The following is a 23688-nucleotide window of genomic DNA, read 5'->3' as shown; positions in this document are numbered from 1 at the left end:
TTCTGCTTGACTCCAGTAGGTAAAATTGGTACCAATGAAAAAGTTACAAGGAGAGAAATTTTAGTTCAATTTGAGAAAGATGCTTCTAACAATTGAGTCATCTGAATATCTAATGGGCTGCTTTCTAAGGTAGTAACTTAAGGTAGTTACTGGAAATAATGATCACTTGTTAAAGATGTTACAATGGGTATTCATGACACAAGAAGGAGTCATTGTAGATCATTTCTCAAGTTCCTCCTACCTCTGAATTCTATGATTTTAGAAGGGACCTGGGAATGCACAAGAGCATTGAACAGTGGTCCTGTTTTGAGGGAGGCTGTAGAAACAGATATTTCATTAGGAGTCCTTGGGAATTGTGGTGGGTCATTGTGTTGATAAGAGTTGTTAGGTCTTTCAAAGTTGATTATCTTTATAATATTGATATTACTAGTTAGATTGTTCTCCTGGTTCTGCTCACTTTACTTTGCATCTGTTCATACAGGTCTTGCAAGGTTTTCCTGGAATCTTGCCCTTTGTAATTTCTTGTAGCAGAAGAATATTCCATCCCAATCATAGATCATAACTTGTGCTTATTTCTTCTATGTATTGTGCATCTAATCTATTCCGTTAATCAACCACTCTATTTCTTATCCAGTACCAAATAGTTTCATTATTTACAGCTTTGTAGTATAATTTGAGATCTTCTACTGCTATGTACCCTTCCTTCTTATTATTTTTTCACTGATTCTCTTGATATTTTTGACCTTTTTTCTAGCTCTATAAAGTAATTCATTAGAAGTTTGATTGGTATGGTACTAAATAAGTAAATTAATTTAGGTGGTATTGTCATTTTTATTATATTGACTCAGCCTACCCATGAGCAGTTATTTGTGTGAAGAGACTTTTGTAATTGTGTTCATATAGTTTCTGGGCATGTCTTGGCAGGCAGACTGCCAAGTATTTTATACTGTCTTCATTTATTTTTAATGGAATTTTTCTTTCTATTTCTTCCTGCTGGGTTGTGTCGGTAATAAATAGAAATGCTGTTGATTTGTGTGGTTTTCTTTTATATCCTGCCACTTTGCTGAAGGTATTAATTGTTTTGCTAGCTTTTTAGCTGACTTTCTAGAATTCTTTAAGTAAGTCATTATATCATTGGCAAAAAGTGATAGTTTTGCTTCCTCATTACCTGGGCTTTTTCCTTTAATTTCTTTTTCTTGTCTTATTGTTATAGCTAGCATTTCTAACACATTATTGAACAATAATGGTATTAATGGACATCCTTACTTCACCCCTTATCTTATTGGAAAGGCTCCTTACTTATCTCTCTTAGAGACAATGCTTGTTCTTGGTTTTAGATACTACCTATAATCTTAAGGAAAGCTCTATTCCTATGTTTTCTAGTGGTTTTTTTTATTAGGAATGAGTGTTGTATTGTCAAGAGCCTTTTCTGCATCCATTGAAATAATACTAAAAATTTTGTTGCTTTTTTGTTATTGATATGGCCAATTATGTATATAGTTTTCTTAATATACAACCAGACCTGCATTCCTGGTGTGAATCCAGTCTGGTCATAGAGTATAATCTTTGTAATATGCTGTTGTAATCACTTTACTAATATTGTACTTAAAATGTTTGCACTATTATTTATTAGGGGAATTGTTCTATAGTTATCTTTCTCTACTTTGGCTCTCCTTAGCAATTCTTTTTTTCAGTAAGGTTTTGTATTTCTTTTACCATTTGGTCAATTCTAATTTTTAAGGAATTATTTTCTTAACTAATGATTTGTGCCTCTTTTACAAAACTGTTGGTTTTCTCTTCATATCTTTCTTGCATAATTAATTGCTTTTTCTACTTTTCATTCTACTACTCTTATTTGTTTTTTAAAATCTTTTTTGCTTTTTTTTTTTTTGTAAAAACACTTTGTTTAGCTCTTCTAGGAATTATTGTTGGGTTTATGTCCAATCTGCATTTTCTTTCAGGTTTTGCCTGTATATCTCTTCACATCATTGTTTTCTGTGTTTTGTTTCTTGAGCTTTCTTGTCACCATATAGATTTTTTTTGGTCATTTTATTTTTTTTATTTGCCCATTCTTCCAGCCTGCTTCTTGACTTTGGACTTTATGTAAGTTTGGGACTCTGCTCACCTGGTTTGATGCTCTGTCTTTTTATGTTTTTGTTCTGTTTTAGCAGCTCATTTTGGGGACTTATATGTTTTGCCATACTTCCAAGGTGGTGTGATCTGGGGAGAGGTGTATTCATATCCCCTCTGGTATAAGCTTTGTAAGTTCATTGCTCCAGCTTTGAGTCTGTGCATTTGTATGCAGTTAAGTTTTAGTAAACTGCCACTGGACTCAGTTACTGTCACCCACTGGAAAGTTCTGCAGGTTTAGAATCACTAAACAGCTGGGCTCTCTGGTCTTTGTTTTCTTCCCTGGTTGTTCTATAGTAGGGTTATATACAGGGCCAAAGGCTAGAACTGAATCCCCTCTCTGCTCCTGGGCTCAGTGCCACACAGCTAAGCTTTTGGAACTTGCTCCTTGCTTGGTACACAAGCATGTGCTCATTCTCAGGTCCTTTACTTGCACTGGGTGCTATTATGCTTGCACTGCTGCCTCTACTACTAATGTGCTGTGTTCCTGGCCAGGCACCTTACCTCCCTCTCTATCCATATTCTTAAGCTGCCTTGGGCTGGAAAAATTATTCTCTGTGACTTTGTATTGGCTTTCCTGATCAGAATATGAACTGGTATGTTTTCTAGGTTATTGCTCATTTTCCCAGTCTATAACTCGATTTTTAACTGTTTGTTAAAATTGGGCTCTACTTCCAGAGTGAAGGGAACACTGTCCCTTCAGGGGACAAGCTTCAGGGGTTTTGTGCAGCTGTTTTCAGAAATACATCTGGAACCTGTAAGTTTTCAGTTCTTCTGAGGTGGTATGGTCTAAGGAGAGGTGTTTACTACTTTCCTGGCCTGTGCTCTGGTCTGTGAATGATCACAAGTGCTCTTTTCTGCCCTGGAACTGTGAGGAGGATCCCTGCTCCACTGTAGCTGCAAGTTCTGGTATGCTAGTGCTCTTCCTTGCCTATGACCTGGCACTGTGGCCTGGATCCAAACATGGTTGAAGCAACAGAGTCCTGCCCCCAGTTTCAGCAAAGAAACCTTTGTAATCTCCTTCTGACCAATTGTTTGACCCCCTTATCATCTGTGAACTGAGAGTTCCAGAAGCAGTTCTTGGTGCTGCTGATTCGTTGACTCCCAAAGCCTCTTCCTGGTTTGCTGGGGCTGGAGCTATGCCGGCATGGCCTGCACTGGATTGTGCTCCACTCTCACCCAGGTGCAAAAGAACTTTTCTGCCCACCTTCTAAGTTGTATTTGGAATCTGTGGGCTGAGAGGTCTGGAAACAGCCACTACTGCCACTGATTCAGTTGTTGGGAGGCCTGCTCCTGATTTGCTAGTCCCTGGTCTGTGCTGGCATGGCCTGTGCTGAACTGTGCTTCTCTCTCACCCTGGTGCAACAGACCTTTCCTGCCAACTTTGTAAGATGTCTTGGCCTGGAAAATTATTTCACTGCACCTTTTTGTGGGTTCTGATGCTCAAAAATTTTTTTAGAGTCTTTATATAAAGGTATTTGGAGGGTTTTGGAGGAGAGCTCAGGTGAGTCTCTGCCTTTACTAGGCCATCTTAGCTCCACCTCTATGTTTTTGTTTTGATATGATTCACTATATTGTTTGTTTTTCTAATGTTGATTCATTTTTACATCCCTGGTATGAATCCCAATGTTCATAATGCATTATTTTTTTGATTAAAGAATAGCAAGGGTTAGATTCTGATGTAACTTTTTTCATTATGCTCAAATTGTAGCACTCTTCTCATGAGTTAGTTAACTTTGAGCTCCATCCCTGTCAATTTAATAATATATATGCTAGAAAATCCTCTTTTCCTATAATACGTACTTCATCTTTCTTTCTCAAGTCCCCTAAATTTCTAGACTTATAATATCAAGGTTTTTGACTACACAGTTTATTAATGGTACAAAACAACAGCAACAATAAAACAGAAATATAAGTACTTATTTACATTGTCATTTATGAAGAATATCATGACCCAAGTCACTTATAACCATAACTGAAACTTCTAACTTCTCAGTTCTGGAAACGCGATCCCATCATTTAGCTTCCTCATGATAACAATCAAAGTCTTTCAAGAATACTCTTCATTATGTTTCTTTGCAAGATTAATAATTAAAATCAGATTTCCAGGAAGGGAGTTATTAGTATTTTATTATTACCTTAATTGATATTCTTTTCAGACATTAGAGTTAACTATCTCCAAAATGACAAGTAAAATTGCAACTCCCTAAGACTTAATTGCTTCTTGAAGATACAATATCAGTATATTTAATCTCTTTGGGAATGGCAATTGAAACTAGAGTAACCGTTATTTTTGAGATAATACCCCTGGTTTCCATAATGCCTTGTTTGTTAAATAAATCATTTGTTTGCTAACAAAGGCTGATTCTAGTCAAATATGCTTTCCTTGTTAAAGTAATTTATTTAAATAATTTAATATTCTTTAATGAATAACTATAAGTTACTGTCTAGTCTGTTTTTCTTCCATTATCTATATTTTAAGCACCAGCAACTAGATTGAAGAGATTAGATGTAGGGTATTTAATTTGTGTGCCTTTTTCATTTTAAAAAAATCCTTCTTCTCTACTAACATCTGTAGCAAATGATGAAGTAGAAAAATTCTTTGAAAAGATTGGTAAAGATTTCAAATGTAATTAACATATGCTTTGATCATCATTGATTTCATTGTAAAGATGGGAATAGGAAGTACAGTGGAAAATATGTGAAGAAATATTGTTCAGGAATAAGGAATGAGAAAGACCAAGTATTTGGTAGATTATTTGGCAGTCTCATGACATTGCACCATAAATACACTAAAAAAAGAGATGTGGTGATCACCAAAATAACATCAGAATAATGAAATTGATTATAGTTTAACAGATAAGAAATGATTTATTAGCGATGTGAAAGTCATTTCTAAATTACATGTCAGTATACAGTCAGTTCACTGACTTATTAGCATAAAGAGCAAAATCAATACAAATCCAGAGAAAAATAACTTTTAAAAATATAATATGAAACTAAAATAACACCAATTTGACCTTCTAAATTTTAATTTTAATTTTCAGTTCCAAATTATTTTTTTATTTTTCCAGTCCCTCCTCCACCCTTTGAGAAGGCAAGAAATACAAAATATATGAATTAATGTATATATATATATTTCCATTTGTTTGCCATGTTCTTAAAAAAAAAGAAAGGGGAAAAATTGCTCCAATCTGTACTCTGAGTCCATCAGTTCTCTATCTGAAGGTATATAGCATTTTACATCATGAGTCCTTGAAGTTCTGGGAGATCATTGTATTGGTCAGGATTACTAAGTCTTACACAGTTGATTATTTTTTTTAATTTTCATAATACTGCTTGTTTCATTTTGCATCAATTCATATAAATCTTCCCAGGTTTTTTTCCCCCAAAACCATTCCCTTCATCATTTTTTATAGCACAATAGTATTCTATCACAATCATATACTATAATTTGTTTAGCTATTCCCCAATTGATGGGTTTCCTCTAAATTTACAATTCTTTGTCACCACAAAAAGAGCTGCTATAAATATTTTTGAACATATGGGGTCCTTTTTCTTTTAATTTGATTTCCTTGGGGTACAGGCCTAGTAGAGGTATTGCTGGGTCAAAGAGTGTGAACACTTTTTATAGCCCTTTGGGCAAATTGTTGTCTAGGATTCCAACCTGACTTGTTAAGCAAGTTATTGATAATAAGAAAGGTGATATAGATAGAGGAAAGGAAATCAACAGTTATTGAAATAACTTCATGTTGAAGTTTAACCGAAGTGCCACAATTGCTACAAGTAGAACACAGAAACTGGAAAACTATGTTAGGGAACAAATACTTTTTTTTTTGTCAAGATATGGCATCCAAGGACATCACTGGCTTAGAATATCAACTGGTCTAATACAGGATCATGGAAAATTATGAACAGGATTGTTCTATAAAATAGAAGCAATGGAGGATAAAGCCTATTTGAAAAACCTTGGCAAGAGACCCAACTAAGCAAATAACCCTGAATGCATTTAAGGCTAAAGCAGCAGTAAGGATAAGAAAAAGGATGAAAGATGTCAACATTTGCAAATATATACATATGTACATATATGTGTAAACATATGTAGATGTAGATATATAACAAAACACGGAGTTCAAGTATGGAGGAGCTACTACACTTGGACTATAACACTAGAGTATCAAAAATGATTAAGGAGGAAGTAGAAGTGTCACTGAAGAGAGCAATGATGTGGAAAGCAGATAGCCTAGACCAACTCAATTGTAGAAAGAAGTTATCAGTGCTGGAGGTGACATGATTTTAATAGCATTTTAAATTCTTAAAATATCTGAGTCAGGGAAAGACACCAAAGATGTGGGGATGGGGTGGGATAATCTTAGACTTTATTCCTAGTGTTACGTAATTGTTCTAGATCCGTTCTCTGAGGACAAGGTCTATTACATTCCAGGATCTCACAAGCAAGGCCTCCAGCATCTTTCATGTGGATGATGCCATCTTATCCACCCACTGGTTGTCTTGGACCTCCATTCCATAATAAGAATGAAGAAATCTCTTTTTCCATAGGCTAGCTTCTCATCTCTCCATCTCGTGGCACAAATTTATAGGCTGAGAGTCAAACCACTCTTAATAGTTATGGAATGTATTATATATAATAATAGTCATGGAATTTATTAGCAGTAACAAGTAATTAAAATGTAAGCAAAGAAGATATGAAAGGCTGTGACAAGGGCTTGAAGCTTAAGTTACTATTGAGCTTTGGGAAAGCAGGGAAAAAAGAGCTGCTGCTGACTGTATTTCCGTTTCCCCCTCTGTTAACAGGTGACATATCTTCTGGTCTGGCCTTCAGGGTATTAGCTCTTGACCCCCTCCTTTGATACTCATCCAATTTCTCTCCTTTAAATCTCTAGTCCACCTGCTCATCTGCTTTTATCTCACTCTAGCCATTAAGCCTCAATGAGTAGTGTTTCCATAACTGGAAGAAAGTCCCTTCATTAAGACCACAGGAACTCTCTTACCAACTAAGTTCTTTTGAATGCTTGTGAAAAATTTAAGCCCAAATATTCTTTATCCTCTTGGGGAAGTCCTCCGAAGTCTCAGTAAATCCCAAATATAACACCTTAAGTATTTAGTCTAAGTCCAGTCAGTGGGAGTAGTCAAATGTTTAGGGGCCTTAAACTTCTCACTTAATTATGTCTATATCCCACTCACTCACTACTAACTACTTCTCCTTCTTCTAAATCTTCTCCTTGCATTTCTTTTCTTTTCTTGAAATATCTCTTGAACAAGCCCAAAGCAGTAGCAATCTCCTAGATAATTCAGAATAAATGTTCCTCAGTTTCCTCAGTCTATAAAACTCAGCAGCCTCTTTCTCCCTTGCTCCTTTCTGCAGGTCATTCCCTGGGGACAGCTTCCTAAGAACATAACCATGGTCACTGAATTCCTCTTGCTGGGCTTTTCCAACCTCCAAGAAATGCAGCTTTTGCTCTTTGTTATCTTCCTTTTCCTCTATCTTGTCATTCTGATTGGGAACATCACCATTGTCACTGTCATCATCCTGGAACATAGCCTCCATACCCCCATGTACTTCTTCCTAGGTGCTCTCTCTGTGTCTGAGACCTGCTATACCTTTGTTATCCTGCCAAAGATGCTCACCAATCTTCTGTCTTTGCTCAGAACCATTTCCTTTACTAGCTGTGCTGTTCAGATGTCCTTCTTCCTTGGCTTTGCAGCCACAAACTGCCTGTTGTTGGTTGTAATGGGTTATGATCGTTATGCTGCCATCTGCCACCCTCTACGCTACCCCATCCTCATGAACTGGCAGACATGCAGAGTACTAGTAACCACTTGTGGGGTGACTGGCTTTTTCATCTCAATATTAGTCACAGCCTTGGTCTTCAGTTTGCCCTTATGTAACTCTAATAAGATCAACCACTATTTTTGTGACATTTCACCTGTTATTCACCTTGCCTGTGGTGTCACTTATGTCAATGAGCTATTCATACTTATCTGTAGTGTCTTTGTGCTCATGGTCCCATTAATTTTCATCTGCATTTCCTATGGCTTCATTGTCAGCACCATCTTGAAGATTCCATCAGCTGAGGGGAAACGGAAGGCTTTTTCTACCTGCATCTCCCACCTAACAGTGGTTGTAGTTCACTATGGCTGTGCATCCTTTGTTTACGTGAGACCCTCATCCCGGGTGACATCAGTAAAAGACCAGTTGATAACAGTTACTTATACCATTATTACCCCCTTGCTGAATCCCATGGTTTACAGTCTCAGGAATAGAGCTGTCCAGGTAGCTATTCAGAAAGTGATCAGCTGGGGAGAGTTTCCCCATAAAACCATATAATTTTAACATTTCACAACTATAGACACATAATCATGTCATGAAGAGATGTGGCCATATCCTTTGGTTAGGTGCTATTCCATTGGCTGGATACTTTTCAAATTGGTGCAGGGATTTTTCTGATGACAGTGTGTGTACATAGAAAGCATTTTAGGATGCCATCTGTGAGAGTTGGCAGGAGGATTTAATGCCTGAAAAAAAGGTGCCATGCATTATGAGGCAATATAGGGTAGCAGAACTAATGCTGATTTTGGTCAGGAAGACCTGGATTAGATCTTATCTCTTACATTAACTGGATTGCTACAGTCAAGTCATTTAACCACCATAAGCCTCAATTTTCCCATCTGTAAAATGGAGACAATAATGCATATAGTCTCTGCTTCATGGTTTAGTTGTGAAGCTCAAATCAGAAAATATATTGAAAACACTTTGGAAACTTTAAAGTTTGTAAATATCAGTTATTATTAGGAAAGAGTTTAAATGATGAGGTGGAGAATGTTCACCCAGTTAATTCTCTCTGAGGCTCAGGAAAAGTTCAGTCTGCCTTTTCACCAACAGATTGTGTACTCTTAGATATGACTGTTAATGACCTTTTCATAAAAGATTCTTTTATTATTGGAAAACTCACTCTTTGACATGTGGAGTGGTTCCAAGTGTTGCCACAGGGCATCCCATACTGTGGGAAAGGACATTCAGGTACATACACTGTCATCTAGGCCTTACTTCAGTATATTGGGGTCTAGGATGCAGAAAGCATTTGTGTGAAGAGGTGTTAGGAAGTCAGCCTGGGTTCTAAGAAGACTAGAAAGTGGATAGAGAGATAGTGTTTTTAAAGTGAATTTCAGTGAGAGAGCAGAGAATGAGTGTGGGAGATTGCAAGGCATATTTTATTGTAGAACTTTCCTTGGATATCCAGCCCTTGTATGGACACAATGATGCTGATGTGTATGGGGGAAAAAGATAGTGTTTATACCTTCTAAATAGCATTTAGTATTCCCAAATTAGGAATTAAAATTAAAAAAAAAACATTTTTAAGCCTATCCCTTTTCTGATTGAATCACAAGTCCATTAAAAAATTAAGATACTTAGGATAATCGGTACTCTAATGGACCTGTGATCTCATTGATTTTGGGGTTCCCCCAATGATGCAGATGATAAATCATCCATGCCTTTCATTCTATTCAGTTCTCATTGTCTCAACAAAGTCTCCATATGGGGGCCATCTGACCTGCTGTAGGTCATCCTTGACTTTTCCTGACAGAAACTCAAGAATACAAAGACAAAAACAAGAGTATTTGCCTTAAAGGAATTTATATTTTGAAGAATCATGGTCGTTTCTGAATCTGCTTCACAAGTCTCATGCCAGAGGGAGAACGTCCTAAGGACCTACCAGATAACCCAAGCAGAGTATTGTGTAGAGGGTTTGGAGGGAAGAGGTCAGATAGTAGCAACAAAGTCATTGCTAGGTGTTCTAGTTGAACTTTCATAGTCACATTGATGGAGAATTCCTGATTTATCACAAAATAATATGTTATACATAAAGAGCTGGAAGACACCTTAGATATAATTTAGTCCCACACTCTTATTTTAGAGATGAGGAATTGAGGCCCAGGGAGGTCATAATTTGCCCAAACTCACAACTCTTCCAGCTTGTACAGTTTTCTATCAAGCCGATAATCAGAGCCTTAACTAGCAGGATGACTATCCATTCAAAGAGATAAAATATTTTTTTTTAGACTTAGGGATATTTAAATGTAGTAGGGAATGAACCAGTATGTATAAAGAGATTGAAGATGGGAGAAAGAGAGGGACTGAGCTCCTGGTCAACAAATTTTTGAGTGCCAAAAGATGGAAATAGTTAAGGTTTGGGAGTGAGAGGAAAACAGGATCATTAACACTGTTGGTGACTCTGTGAATTATTCAAACATTCTAAGATATGTAGAATTTATGCTAAAATATGCAAAATGTCCATGCCATTTGACTCAAATAGAGGTCAAAGACAGAAGGGAATATCCAAAATAAACTAAAACATCTGCAGCAATCACACTTTATTATTTAAACTTTTGTTATTACCTTGTATTTTTACATCATTCTTCATTTCCCAAAGTGCCCTCCACCTTCCTTTCCCAGAAAGTTGTCTCTTATAACAAAAAATAAAAAGAAAGAAGAAAAATAAAACAAAAACATATAAATACCATTAAATTCTATCATTACATGAAATATTCCATGCCCCTCATTCTCTTACTCTGCCAAAAATAAATGGAGGTTAATTTTCATATCACTTTGGGGACAAGACTGGTTATTATAATTTTATATCATTTAACTCTGACTTTTAAAAAAAATGCAATAGTTTTCTATTTACCTAGAACTTCCCTAAGTAGCTATGGCCTCCTAGTTCTTGAAAGACCTATCAAACATGTAGCCTGCTTATTCTGGATATTTCTCTGTAAAGCAGGCTTCCCTTCTCCCATTGATGAATTCCTCCTAGACCCTCCATTTTTTGGAAGCACTTAAACTAGCCTTCATTCTTCTCCAGATCTTATTCCTGAATTTCTGAACATCCAAAGCAATACTAGTCAGGGGGGCCTTCTTTCCTTGTGCTTATGTTTGCATCTCCAGTGCTTCGCACAGTACCTGGCACATAGTAAGTGCTTAATAAATTCTTGTTTCATATGTACCAAACAGTAGAGCATTGAAGTTTTTAAAGAAATTAAATGAGTTACAGAAGGAAACAGACAGTAAAACTATTCTAGTGGGACCTCAAATTTCCCCTCTCAAAACCAGATAAAGCTATTTAATTTTAATCACCAAGCTTGATCCTGGAGAAAAACTGAGGAAATGCATATCTCTTTTATTCAAACAGAAGTGGAGGCCTATGGGTTTGGAACATTGCATATGCTAAAGACTTGGTTGACATGTTAATTACTTTTGATGAAATACTCTCCCCACTTTTTTGTTATTTTGTTTTCTTTTTCATGAGGAATGATGGCCTCTGAGTAGAGCAGAAGGTCTTAATTGTTTTTTTTTATGTCATGGACCCCTTTGACAGCATAATGAAGCCTATGGAAGCATTCCCATAATAACATTTTAAAATACATAAATATTATATAGATATATAGAGAATTGCAAAGGAAATCAATGATATGGAATACAATTATTAAAATATATTTTTTTAAAAGTTCTTAGTTGCCAGATTAAGAACAATGGGAATAGGGGCAGCTAGGTGGTGCAGTGCATAGAGCACTGGCCCTGGATTCAGGAAGACCTGAGTTCAAATCCAGCCTCAGACCAAACACTTGACACTTACTAGTTGTGTGACCCTGGGCAAGTCACTTAATCCCAATTGCCTAAAAATAAAAAAAAAATAAAAGAACAATGGGAGGAGAGGGGAAGGATATATTGAGTCAATTTTGGATCCTCAGAAATTTAGGAGGATGAGAGGGAGGGAGGAAGGTAGTAGTGTAGATCACCTGAGAAGAGGTGAGAAAGTATGGAATAAGGAATGTAGAAAATCAAATAACATCTCACCCCTTAAAGGACCAGCCCTGTGTATAAGATACTAGGTGGGGGTGGTTGGTGAAGGAGAAAAGAGAGCTATGGTCCTGGGTGAAAGGGAAAGGAGGAGGAAGACAGGTTCTATTCACCATAGGACAACAGGGATGTGGACATCATTCATTTCTCATCTATGTATAGGTCCAGCTACCTGCCCCCTTCTCCTCATTGTTAGCCCCCTGCCCTCAACTGTCAATACAGAACAAATATAGCTTCTGGGTAAAGGTGAAAAAGGTGGACAAGATATGGAAGTGAGAGAACAGAGGAAGGAGTATGCCTATTCTTCTTCTTTGGCCAATGCTTTAGGAGGGCAAGAAAAAGAGCTCATAAACCTGGAGAGAACTTCCAAGGATGTAGCATCTTTGGGAGAGAGGCAGGTTTCTGATATCCAAAGATCATAGAAGAGGGTGAAGGAACCTAATATCAAGGGAGAGATTGTTAACAATTATATGAGGTTTCCAGTGGATACATTGGGATGGGAAGGCAGAAAATGATATGGATTGTAGAGGCATTGGAACTAAGGTGGATAGGGATGAGAATACAGAGAGACATAGGCATTTTCTCCCTTTCAAAACAAGTGACTCTGAAGCATGGACATTAAGGGAAAGAGAACTGGAAATATTTCCACCAGAGGATGGTGAATGATGAGGTGATAGGGTTCACTTGATGTTAGAGTACTATGATGACTAAGTTAAGACCATGAGGGCTAGGCTATCATAGTTTCAAAATCTGAGTGCCTGAAGAAGGTAATCAGGCACTTGGGGGCTGGGAAGAATTGAATTTTTGCTTTTTAAAATATATTTTTATTTATTTCATGAAATATTTTTCAATAAGATGTAAAATTTTTTAATATTCATAAAAAATTGATTTCTACATTCTCTCCCTCCCACCTGCCCCTTTGCCAGTCCTTAAAATGGCAAGCAATGTAACATCAATTATACATGTGAGGACTGCAAGGTATATTTCCATATTAGCTATGGTACAAAATAAAACATACACACTAAACAAAAAAATAAAGAAAGTTTAAAAAGCATACTTCAATCTTCGGAGTTCATTAGTTCTCTCTCTGGAGGGAGATAAATTTTTTCATCATAGGTCCTTTGGAATTGTCTTGGATCATTGTCTTCATCAGAGTAGCAAATTTTTTCACAGTTGATCATCTTTTTTTTTTTTTGGCAACTGGGGTTAAGTGACTTGCCCAGGGTCACACAGCTAGTAAGTGTCAAGTGTTTGGTCTGAGGCCAGATTTGAACTCAGGTCCTCCTGACTTCAGGGCAGGTGCTCTATTCACTGCGCCACCTAGCTGCCCCAATCATCTTTATAATATTGCCGTTTCTGTGTACGATATTCTACTGGTTTTGCTCACTTTGCTTTGTATCAGTTCATATAAGACTTTGCTGGGTTGAATTTACCCTCTACAGATGACCAGTAACCTTATCTCAAGAAATCCTAGGTTGAGGCCCACTCAATACATTCCCTACACGAGGCATACACTTTCAACTCCTAATTTCTGAGGACCAGGAAGCAAAGGGCCTCCCAGTACTTTAGATATGCTGAGCCTTGGGATCTAAACTGACCTTGAATCCTAGATAGTACAGATGCAGAAAGTTTCCTCTTCCATCTGTTTCCCATTATTCCTTGGGAGATTGTAATTGATTAGGAGTCACTACTGATAGTGATTTTCACATGGGACAAGTTTGTTCTTTCCTTAGAGATGTCCCAGATATCCCCCTCCCTCACAGTGTCAGTTTTCTGAAAGGTGAAATGAAAATTATAGTACCAGGGGGAGATGAGTTCAGACTGTTCTGTTCCTATAACTTCTTCTCCAGCCTCCTCTCCTTTCCCCATGCAGCCTGTCACAGCTGTATCCTGTGCCAGGGCAGCAGACCAGCCAGGTGAGTATGTCTCTACGTCTTAACATCTCTTTTCGGAGGAGACCTTTGTATGAATGTTGAGTTTGTGGAAAGACCCTGAGAAAGATCCTTAAGACAATCAAGAGAGGGATGGCCCCTAACCTAGGGGGTTCATGAATGTTGCTTATTTTCTTTTCTCCCTACTTTAGGTCCTATCAAGTGTGTACATGGGGAATATTACACAGTATTGGAATCCTGGTATTGAGTGATTATGGTTCATCATCAGTCAGATCTGTGTCCTAGTCAGTTCTCATCTTCACTGGAAAGAAAGAGGTTGAAATTAGTGAATCTTAGCCCATCTGAAAGAACAGGGACCCCTCAGCTCAAGTGCAGTTCCATTCATAGTGGAGAGAAGGAACATAATATTAAATGACCCCTCAGAGCTGAGCTCAGGGTCTGGAATATATTGTGGAGTTAGGAATTAAGTATGGAGTTGAGAATTCCTGGGATTTCATTCCAGCACCTTCTTTTCTTCCATGACCTCATGTGAGCCAACACTCTAGATGTAAGCCCAGTCATATTCTCTATAATTTGGTGGCATATGGCCAATAAATATACTTGTAGTTTCTATTAGGACAGTCAGGGTGATGCATATGCTCTTGATCAGAAATGGGATAGTCACTCTCTGTTGGAATCTGGCTCCATTAAATGACATTTATATGTATCCATTTTTCTACTTATAGTGTACCTTAGACTTCCTTCTCATCTGTCTCTGTGTCAAAAACAAAAATAAAAAAAAACCACTTAATTGAGAGTTTAACATTTTGTGCCCAAATTCTGCCTCTGCTACTTGTGTGACATTGGGCCTATCAGATAATCTCTCTGGACATTAGTAGAGTTCTGTATACAATGAAGAGAGTAGACGTGACTCAACCTCTAAATTTATAAGCCCCATGACCCTGTGAAGATGATTCTAATTTCAAATGAAACCCAAGAGCCAGAAAAAGATACAAGGTAAATTCTAAATTACAAGGTAATTCAGAAGAAGAAAATGTATCCGAAGTTAAATAATGAAACTAACATTTATATGGTACCTTAAGGTTTACAAAACTGTAATACTCCAAGAAATATGGAATCTATCTCACTGATGTGGGGATTATCTCTAGTGATGAAGATTTCAAGTCAAACAAGTTTACCTATTCATGGTCCAGGTGCCTGTTTCATAATATGTTTTTTTTTAATATCTACAAGGTATAAGACATTATGAGAGGTTCAGAGAAGTATAGGAAATGTTCCCTGATCTTAAGAACCTTACATTTTAGTTGTCCAAGCAGGGTATAAACCTGTGACCAGTGAAATTTAAAAATGGAGTATTTACATTATGAGTCAATGTAACAACAACCAAAAAAAAAAGATGTGACAATGTATCACATGGTTATTTACCAAATTAACATGAGAGAGAAAATATCTAATTATCAGAATTCCTACAAATCCTCAAAAACTATTTTTAAAAAAAGAGACCAAAGAAATGAGTAAGCAAAAGAAATGAACCATATTAAAGATACTGCTTATTGTAAAAATTAAAATCCAGCCACAGGTTGGCATGACCAGTATTGTCAATCTCAGTTTTGGAACAACCAGCCCCAGTTCCTTGTGTTGTAAGAAAAGAGGATAGTACTAGGTAGAACTATTAGCTAATTAGAGTAGGGAGATGGACTGCAACAGGATGAAGAGGCTGCCCATTTATACTTTAGTTGTTGTTGTTTTGTCCATGGCACCAGATCATTCTTTCTAGCTCTTAGTTCAACTAGACTATTTGGTGCAAACGTCCAATCATTTTGAACCCCACAGAGCACTTTTCTAATATAATGTATAATTGTGATGATGAGAATGTAGAGCTTTACCCAGAAACAGGTGTAGCTTTGACAAGCAACTAATGGATATCTTTCTAGGAAGTTATAAAGGTTGAGAGGAGGGGTGGAAATGGATTAAGAGGAGTCAAAATTCTCTTTGCATTGGGTCTTATGCCTGTCTGTGTGAGGACATTTCCTTAAGGAATCCCACAGACAAATCTTCTAGACTTCAGATCCTTCCACACTGACTCTGCTGATGTCTTCTTTACCTTAGTTTTTAGCTTACTATGATCCAGGAATTGCAATTCTTTCTGTTTACCCTTTTCATTCTGAAATTAGTGACTTCTTAGAAGAACCACCATTAGTCAAGTGGGTAGTGCAGTGGACAGAGTGCTTGGCTTGGAGTGAGGGAGACCTGAATTCAAATCGAGCTTCACACACCAGCTAGCTGTGTGATCCTGGCCAAGTCACTCAACCTCTCTCTGCCACAGTTTCCTTGATTGTAAAATGGGGATAATAATAGTACCTACCTACCAGGGTTGTTGTGAGAATCAGATGCAATAATACTTGTAAAATGCTTAGCACATATTAGGCACTTAATAAATGCTTGTTTCCTTCCTCATAAGAACAGTTCTTGATCATCAGTGAAGCTTACCTTTTATACCTTTAACAAGAATTATAATTTACATGTGCAGAGTGATTTATGAGAGTCGCAGTCATACACTTGCACTCTAATATTGGAGGAATGGTGAGTGGATCTCATGTGAATAGATGGACACAAGCAATTTAGCCACAGTGGCAGAGTTTATTTGATCACAAATCATGGTTCCAGAACTGGAAAGTGTTGGGTGTTGGTGAGCAGGGAGAAGGAGCCAAAATTTACTAAGGGCTTACTATGAGTCAGGCGTTATGTTAACCTTTTCATAAACATTATCTCATTTGATCCTCACAACAACCCTAGGAGGTAGGTGCTATTATCCTTCTCACTTTACAGTTGAGGAAATTGAGGCAGACAGAAGTCAATTGACTTGTTTTGGGTCAGATAGCTAGTAAGTGTGTGAGGCTGGATTTGAACTCAGGTGTTCCCAACTCCTGGCCTAGCACTGTATCCACTACTTCAGCTTTGGGGTCAAGTGTACATCGACAGAGAGTTTGCGGTGGAGGCAGCATACTCTCTGTGTATACTGAATGGAAGGGAGTGAGGAGAGAGAATTTGAGGTGTGCCAAACAGGTCTGAGACAGGTCAGTCCAGACAAAGCAAGCTGAGCCTTGAAATCAGCGAAAATGAGGAAGCATGAGCCAAGAAGAAAAACCCATAGGTCTATGTTTTCTAATCTGTGATGTGATATTATGGTACCTGCTACAGGTAAGTGGATGGTGATGGTAATCCAGAGAAAGCTCTGCCCTCTGCCATCCACATAGATCCTGTGTGTCCAGCTGCCTCTGCTCTGGACATACCCCATTTCTTCTTTCCTACCACCCTTGTCTTTCCCCCTTTCTGGAACTCTCTAGAACTGAATCTCACATGAAAAACTACCCACCCTATGCTTTACATGGAGTGGCCTCATAGCTCATCCTATTTTTTTTATCCCCTGAATGTCCCATTAAAAATTATGCCTGAGAGAAGTCTTGCCCCTTGCTGTAGTATCACCTAGCTTTGCCTGTTTTGCTGAACAGTATAAGGACAGAAAAAATATTGACCTAAGAGGAATGCTAAATGTTTAGGAAATTCATCAAATCAACATTTATTAAGCACTTGCTGTGTTCCAGGCACTGGGGTAAGTGCAGGGGATACAACAAAAGACAAAAAATAGTCCTTGTTCTCATGGACTTCAAAGTCTAATGGAGGAGGCAACATACAAACAGCTGTGTAAAAACAAGATATATTCAGGATTCAACAGAGGGAAGGCACTAGAATTGAGAGGGATTAAGAAAGGCTTCCTGTAGAAGGTGGGATTTTAGCTGTGACTTGAAGGAAATCAGTGAAGTCAGGAAATAGGTGGGAGGAGGGAGAGAATTCCAGGCAGGGGGGACAAGAAGTGAAAATGCTGAGATTTAGAAAATGGAATGATTCATCCAAGAAATACAACAGAGAATGTGGGGAGGGTGCGGATAGGGTACAAGAGAAGGGAGGGAAAGTGTTGGGGGATGGTAAGTGTAAGAAGACTAGAAAACTAGAAAGGAGGATGGGATAGATTATATAGGACTTTGAATGTTCAAAAGAGGATTTTATATTTGATCCTGGAGGTGATAGGGAGCCAGTGGACTTAATTGAGTAGTAAGTGACGTGATCAGACCTGCTTACCCTCATCAACAACCTTCTGCTTCTTCTGTGCTCAATATCATTGCACCCAAAATCTGACAAAACCCATTCGGTGATTGGGACACAGTTGTATCCTTATTCTTCTGGTGACTGACATACAGAAATATATTCTTTTCCCAGAAGCCCTCCTCCCTTGGCCTCACCACCTCATGCTTCTGGCTATCTCAAGTTAAATCTCATACTTTTATTTGTATGTCTTAAAATGTGTCTGTAATGAAGGTGTATTGTTCTTAGTATTCCTTGTCAGCATGTTTGTTTTATGAAAGCCCCTAAGTTCCACAGAACTGTAGTGGAATTAGAGTTAGGGTTATGGTTAGATTTGCATTGCTATGATTTCCAGTCTCTCCAATGTACAGACATACCTTGGAGATATTGTGGGTTCAGTTCCAGACCACCACAGTAAAGCAAATATTGTAATAAAACAGATTACACAAAGTTTTTGGTTTCCCAGTGCAAATAAGAAGTCATATATACACTATATTCTAGCCTATTAACTGTGCAATGATATCATATCTTAAATATGTACATACCTTAATTAAAAAATACCTTATTGGTAAAAAAAAAAAACCCCACTAACTATCATCTGAGACTTCAGCGAGGTATGATCTTTTTGCTAATGGAATATCTTGCCTTGATGTTGATGGCTGATGACTGATGAGGGTGGTAGTTGCTGAAGGTTGGCATGGTTGTGGCAAATTATTGATAATGATGAAGTTTGCTGAATTTATTGACTCTTCTTTCCATGGAAGATTTCTCTGTAATCATACAATGATGTTTGATAACATTTTACCCACAATAAAACTTTCCAAATTGAAGTCAATCCTCTCAAACCCTGACATTGTTTTATCAACCAAATTTATGTAAATTCTTCAATATTGTTGTTTCACATGGAAAAGGTAGGCCTGAGGAGAAGGAGAGAGATGGGGAACAGCATTCAGCAGAGCAGTCAGAAGACACACATTTATTAATTAGTTAGTTGTTTTATATGGGCATAGTTTTTGGCACCCCAAAACAATTACAATAATAATTTCAAAGATCATTGATCACGGATCACCAAAGCAGTTATAGCAGTAATGCATAAGTTTGAAATATTGCAAGAATGGCCAAAATGTGACAGACACGGTGTGAGCACAAGCTGTTGGAAAAAATGACACCAATGCAGGGTTTTTACAAATCTTCAATTTGTTAAAAACAAACAAACAAAACCTGACAGTATCTGTGAAATGCAATAAAACAAAGCACAATAAAATGAGGTGTGATTGTATCTGTTTGAATTCAGGGAGAGGAAGAACTGTTTAGTTATCAAATGATTTTGTTGAAGGCAGAGACAATGAATGACTTAGCCATTATAAAGTTCTTATATTCTGGGGCAGAGCCAAGATAGCAGAGTGAAAGCAGTGACTTGCTTGAACTCTCCCCCAAACCCCTCCAAATACTTATAAAAAATGACTCTAAACAAGTTCTATAACCCTTCCTGGCAATACAAGGATTTAAGACATCTCCAGAGGCCTTGTGATGGAAAATACTATCCACACTCAAACAAAGAACTATGGAAGCCGAATTGTTTTTTTTTCTCTTCTGTTGAGTTTTGTTTCCTCTTTCTGATGGTTCCTCCTATTGGTTTTAATTTCTACTTACAACATCACTAATGTGAAAATATGTTTAATATGAATGTAAATGTATAGCCTATATGAGATTGTGTGCCATCTTGGGGAGGGCGTTGGGGTGGAAGGGGGAGAAAAATTTTAAACTCAAAAGCATATGGAAGTGATTATTGATAAATCAAAATAAATTAATAAAAAAAAGATGCAGCAAAAAAAAATTCTAAAGCAGCAGAACCCACAAAAAGACAGAATGAAACAAATTTCCAGCCCAAGACAACCTAGATCATTGATCAGAAAGTTATATCGTGCTGGGGGAGAGGAGCACAGTTTGGCGTGGGCGCACAGGTCACTGCAATCCTGGAGCAGGCCTCAGAGGGCTGAATCACTGGCAGCTGTGGAATTTTCCAGGCTTCTCAACCCATGAAGACAACTTGGAAGGTCAGTGGGAAAACTCTGTGACTGCATTGAAAGAGGAGCTAGGTCTCAGCGGCAAGTCCTGAGGGCAGCCCGGGACAGAGGCTGTTTCCTGAGCTTCTGGCCCACAGACTGAGGGGGAATCAAGTGGCTGATCAGAGGGGGATTGCAGGGATCTCTCTGCCAGTGCTAAGGCAGGAGTCTCTTGCTTTGCCCAAGCTTGGATCTGGGTCACAGTTCTGAGGAGTGGTCCTGGGGCAAGGAGGAGTGCTGGCATGGTGGAGCTTGTTGTGGCAGTGGAGAGGAAACAGCCCACGCCTTATCATACCACCTTGGAAGAACTGAAAATTTACAGGTCCCTAGAAGTACCTCTGAAAACAGCTGTACAAACCCCTGAAGCTTGGGACAGTACATTCTCCACATTGGAAGCAGACTCTTATCTTAACAAAGAGTTTAAAAATCAAGTAATTGGCTGGGATCATGAGTAAGCAGCGCAAAAGAGTCAGACTATATTATCTTACTTAGGTGACAAAGAAGATCAAAACATACAACTAGAAGAAGACAACAAAGTCAAAGCTCCTACATCCAAAGCCTCCAAGAAATATATGAATTGGTCCCAGGCCATGGATGAGCTCAAAAGGGATTTTGAGAAGCAAGTAAGAGACATAGAGGAAAAACTGGGAAGACAAATGAAAGTGATGCAAGAAAATCTTGAAAAACAAGTCAACAGCTTGCTAAAGGAGACCCAAAAAAATACTGAAGAAAATAACACCTTAAAAAATAGCCTAACCCAAATGGCAAAAGAGGTCCAAAAAGCCAATGAGGAGTAGAATGTCCTAAAAAGCAAAATTGGCCAAATGGAAAAGGAAGTACAAAAGTTTACCGAAGAAAATACTTCCTTAAAAATTAGAATAGAGAAATTGGAAGCTAGTGACTTTATGAGAAATCAAGACACTATAAAATAAATACAGAAGAATGAAAAATTAGAAAACAATGTGAAATATCTCATAGGAAAAACAACTGACCTGGAAAATAGATCCAGGAGAGAGAATTTAGAAATTATTGGACTATCTGAAAGCCATGATCAAAAAAAAGAGCCTAGACATCATCTTTCAAGAAATTATCCAGGAAAACTATCCTGATATTTTAGAACCAGAGGCCAAAATAGAAATTGGAAGAATCCACCGTTCTCCTCCTGAAAGGGATTTCCAAAGGAAAACTCCTAGGAATATTGGAGCTAACTTCCAGAGTTCCCAGGTCAAGGAAAAAAATATTACAACAGCCAGAAAGAAACAATTCAAGTATTGTGGAAACACAATCAGGATAACACAAGATTTAGCAGCTTCTGCATTAAAGGACCACAGGGCATGGAATATAATATTCCAGAGGGCAAAGGAGATAGGATTACAACCAAGAATCACTTAACCAGCAAAACTGAGTTAACCCTTTGGGGGAAAGATGGTCATTCAGTGAAATAGGAGACTTGCAAGGATTCTTGATGATAAGATCAGAGCTGAATAGAAAATTCGACTTTCAAATATAAGACTCAAGAGAAGCATGAAGAGGTAAACAGGAAAGAGAAATCATAAGAGACTTATTAAGGTTGAACTGTTTACATTCCTGCATGGAAAGATGATATTTATAACACATGAGACCTTTGTCAGTATTAGGGTAGTTGGAGGGAAAAAATTATATGCATGTATATATATATTATATATATATGTATGTAGATATAGATATAGATAGATAAATAGATAGAAGGCAGAGGGTGAGTTGAAGATGAAAGGGTGATATCTGGAGAATAAAACTAAGGGGTGAGAGAGGATTATACTAGGAGAAGGAGAAAGGGAGAGGTAGAACGGGGTAAATTATCTCATAAAAAACAGAAAAGAAAAGGCTCTTACAGTGGAGGGGAAATGGGGGAAGGTGAGAGGGAATGAGTGAATTTTATTCTCATAGGATTTGACCTAAGGAGGGAATAACATACACACTCAATTGGGTATGGAAATCTGTCTTACCCTACAGGAAAGTGGGGGGGGGAAGGGGACAAGAGAATAGGGAGATGATAGAGAGGAGGGCAGATTGGGAAAGGGGGTAATCAGAAGCAACTACTTCTGAGGAGGGACAGGGTGAAAAGAAAGAATAGAATAAATGGGGGGGCAGGATAGGATTAAGGGAAATAGAGGTAGTTTTTCACAGCATGTCTACTATGGAAGTGTTTTGCATAACTGCACATGTATAACCTATATTGAGTTGCTTGCCTTTTCAATGAGGGTGGGTGGGGAGGGAGGAAGAAAGAAAATTTGGAACCCAAAGTTTTAAAAATACATGGTTAAAAAAAATGTTTCACATGCAACTGGGAAATAAGTAATACAGGAAAAGGGATACAGAAATCTATCCTGCCCAACAGGATAATAGAAGGGGAAGGGGATAAGAGAAGGGAGGGGAGAGATAGAAGAGAGGGCAGATTAGGGGAAGGGGTATTCAGAATGCATGCCATCTTGGGGTGCAGGGAGTGGTGAGATGGGGTGAAAATTTGGGACTCAAAATCTTGTGGAAGTAAATGTTGAAAACTAAAAATAAATAAATTTATTAATTAAAAAAAAGTTCTTACGTTCCAACAAACCTGTCACTGTTTAAATCCTTAAGGAGTTCTTAAATTTGTTAACTTATGGAGCCTTCTTATTCACAAAGCTAACTCCACCCATTTTTAAAAATGCATCTCTATTTTCTTCAATATAAAGTTACATTCAACTATTTGACTGGTATCTCAAGGTGAAATGAAGAAGGATTGTTCTGTAGTGTAGGGAGAGAGCAATAACAGTCAATAAACCAAGAGATCACTAGTGATTTACTTTGTGTCAACTTTATGTAATCAGCTTTTGAAAGAAATCTAGCTACTAGATTTTCTGATTTGTAGTTGAAGCAATCTTTAGTGGAAAAAATAATTATACTGCTAAAAACATTAACAAAAATGAACATAAATATCAAATAAATTGAATATAAATCAATTGAATAGAAAATAATATTATTATGATATGTTAATTAACTGAATATAAAATTTAAAAATTAGAAAACCAACACCTGAAAATAAGGAACAAAAGAGGAAATCCTGATGTATGAATCAAGGAGTACATTGATAATTAGAGGAAAAACTTGATAAATTAGAAACCAACAATGCTATAGAATTTATAAGTAAAAGCAAAAGCCTATTCTTGGAGGAGAAAGCCACCACCACCCAGGATCCCCTGTCTTCTTTGTCTTCCTCTCTCCTAGGCTGGGCCATACTGGAAGACTGAGCAGTAGGCAGAATCACCACTACTGGGATTACCCTAGTCCTTTTGCTACCTTCCCCTTCTCCTCCTCCCTGAAGTATAGGTTATCTCAGAACCCATTAAATCTGTCAGGCCTTCATGCCTGCCTACCACTGTGCCCTGCAGTCTGCTATCACTGTCAACTTATTAACTTATATAACCTAAGGACCTCTGGGTCTTGACATCTGCCCTATTACTAAACTCTTAGGATTTTGGGCCCTTCCCATCTTCCCTGCAGCAAAACTAACTTTCTTTCTTTCTTTCTTTCTTTCTTTCTTTCTTTCTTTCTTTCTTTCTTT

General features: G+C 37.7%; 1 protein-coding gene across 1 annotated transcript in view; it reads left to right on the top strand.

Moving 5' to 3' along the window:
• The first annotated feature begins 3277 nt into the window (after window positions 1–3277).
• Window positions 3278–23688, top strand: part of LOC114049425 (olfactory receptor 10R2-like) — a 27007-nt gene continuing 6596 nt past the window's right edge. Inside the window, exons 1-2 of the mRNA XM_027870687.1 lie at window positions 3278–3313; window positions 7517–8457. Coding sequence (XP_027726488.1) covers window positions 3278–3313; window positions 7517–8457 — 977 coding nt within the window. The remainder of the gene's footprint in view (window positions 3314–7516; window positions 8458–23688) is intronic.

This window comes from Vombatus ursinus, unplaced genomic scaffold, assembly GCF_900497805.2.
Source record: "Vombatus ursinus unplaced genomic scaffold, bare-nosed wombat genome assembly UNPS02014798.1, whole genome shotgun sequence".
In the NCBI taxonomy this organism is placed as follows: Eukaryota; Metazoa; Chordata; class Mammalia; order Diprotodontia; family Vombatidae; genus Vombatus; species Vombatus ursinus.
This window is presented reverse-complemented; position numbering and strand designations above follow the sequence as displayed.